This window comes from Solanum pennellii, chromosome 6 (genome assembly GCF_001406875.1).
Source record: "Solanum pennellii chromosome 6, SPENNV200".
Lineage (NCBI taxonomy): Eukaryota > Viridiplantae > Streptophyta > Magnoliopsida > Solanales > Solanaceae > Solanum > Solanum pennellii.
The window spans coordinates 31,570,275-31,572,128 of record NC_028642.1 but is presented as its reverse complement, the minus strand read 5'-3'; the positions used below and the strand labels follow the sequence as shown (position 1 = coordinate 31,572,128).

At 35.8% G+C, this 1,854-nt stretch overlaps 1 protein-coding gene across 11 annotated transcripts in view; it reads right to left on the bottom strand.

Moving 5' to 3' along the window:
- Positions 1–1,027, bottom strand: part of LOC114077542 — a 15,184-nt gene extending 14,157 nt beyond the window's left edge. For all 11 annotated transcript variants that reach the window (XR_003578843.1, XR_003578844.1, XM_027917609.1 and 8 more), the window contains exon 1: positions 852–1,027. Coding sequence is in view for 5 of the 11 variants with exons in the window: in XM_027917605.1 (XP_027773406.1) it covers positions 852–882 (31 nt within the window). In the remaining 6 variants the exon portion in view is untranslated. The remainder of the gene's footprint in view (positions 1–851) is intronic.
- Positions 1,028–1,854: the final 827 nt, after the last annotated feature.

Sequence of the window (1,854 nt, the reverse complement as noted above, 5' to 3'; positions counted from 1 at the left end):
GCTCGCGTATGCTGTTATGGTTGAATGGTTATGACTCCTTATGAGACAGGTCCTCTTATATATATATGACGTTGGGGTTGGCTTGATTTGATTAAATTCCATATTGTCTTAGTTTCAGTTGGTTATACTTAGCAGGTTTGTATGTGGGTGTCCAAAACGGGCACTAGTCACGGCCCATCGGGTTGGGTCGTGACAAAAACCCTAACAGAACTTAAATTAAAGAAAATGGACTCATAAAATTGACAAAATTTTCCTACCATGTACTTCAATATTCAGACATTGTAGGTAATTCAATACGCAAGTACACTTCAATGCATTAAAGACTAAACAGAGTGGAAAAGAAGAGACATTGGCTTTTGGAATGACATTAAAAACAACTTTCTTACCCTGAAGCTCACCTTCTTGACAATAGCAGAACAAGTATACCCAAAATGGTCTCTACCCACTTCCTCCCTAATTTCATACTTACTCGCAAAGTGCTTAGAAAATCCAAAACTCTTATATAAGCTAGCCTCCTCAGTTTCATCTCCTTTCAGGAACAACTACAATATTAGGTTTACCCTACTATTTCGTCTCAACATCAAAGGTTAAATATGCTTCGCTAGATGAAGAGGAAGAAAAGGGCATTCACACAACCTCTCCAGAGTAAAGGTGACTTTTAGCTTCATTATCTTTCTGGGTTTCACCGACATTTGGTGTTTCTAGTGGGGCAAGAATTTCTTGTGGGGAATAGGGATTAAGTCTTAAAGGTTTTGAAGTACAAGCACCCATGGTGATTATTACAACAAACTTTTATACATACAATTGTGAAAACATAGTTATTAACTCAAGAATCAAGAATCTGTACTTACGCTTGACGAAATCCGGTATCGGAGAAATCATGGTAACTTCAGCTCTTCAGTTCATTGCTTCAGTTTTTCAGTCCATAGCTTCAACTTGCTCTTCTTCATCTCGATGTTCTTTGTCTTGATTTTAAGTTCTCACGGAAAAGTGTGGCGGTCTTCAGACAAAGATAAAAGTGTGTTGTTTTTACGTTTAATCTTTTATTAATTATTAATGTTTTATGAATTATTATTTTTGGCCAATAAAAATAGGAGGGAGAGTTAAAAATGTTGGAGAGAGATTTAAATTTTAGTGAAAATTTTAATGCCACACTTGTAATGTGTTGTTCTTACAATTATAAATGTAAGACATCTTAAAAGTGTAGTCTTATGTGAAAATAAGTGTTGCCAATTATATAATATTAGAACAACTCTTCTAAAATGTAGCATTTACCATTGAAGACTACTCTTTACTAGTGTTGTCAATATTATTGAAGCAAAAGGTTAAAAATTTAGGCTACACTTTAAAAGTGTTCCCAAAAGTATTTTAGGCAACACTGTACAAGTGTTGTCCAGATTTAGTGTGGTCGTAGGACAAAAGTGGTGTAATGAAGGGTAGTAGTCAAACTCAAGCAAGTGGTTCTAATGAAGCACCAAAGAAGAACTGCTACGATGCTCTCCGCTCTAGGGGTGAGCAAGAGACTTCTCCCGACGTGGTGACCGGTATGTTGAAAGTGTTCTCTATTGATGTATATGCCTTACTCGATCCTGGCGCTACTTTAACCTTTTTAATAATCTAGTTGCCAAAAAGTTTAATATTACTTGGTTTTTTGCATGAACCTTTTATAGTTTATACTCCGGTGGGTGAGTCGGTTGTTGCTAAAAGGGTATATTAAAATTTTCCAATAATGTTGCCCAATAGAGTTTCTTAGTTTGACCTAGTAGAACTTGATATGTTTGATTTTTATATTATAATTGGTATGGATTGGTTGCATGCATGTTTTGCCTCCATTGGTCGTAGGTGAGGTTTAAC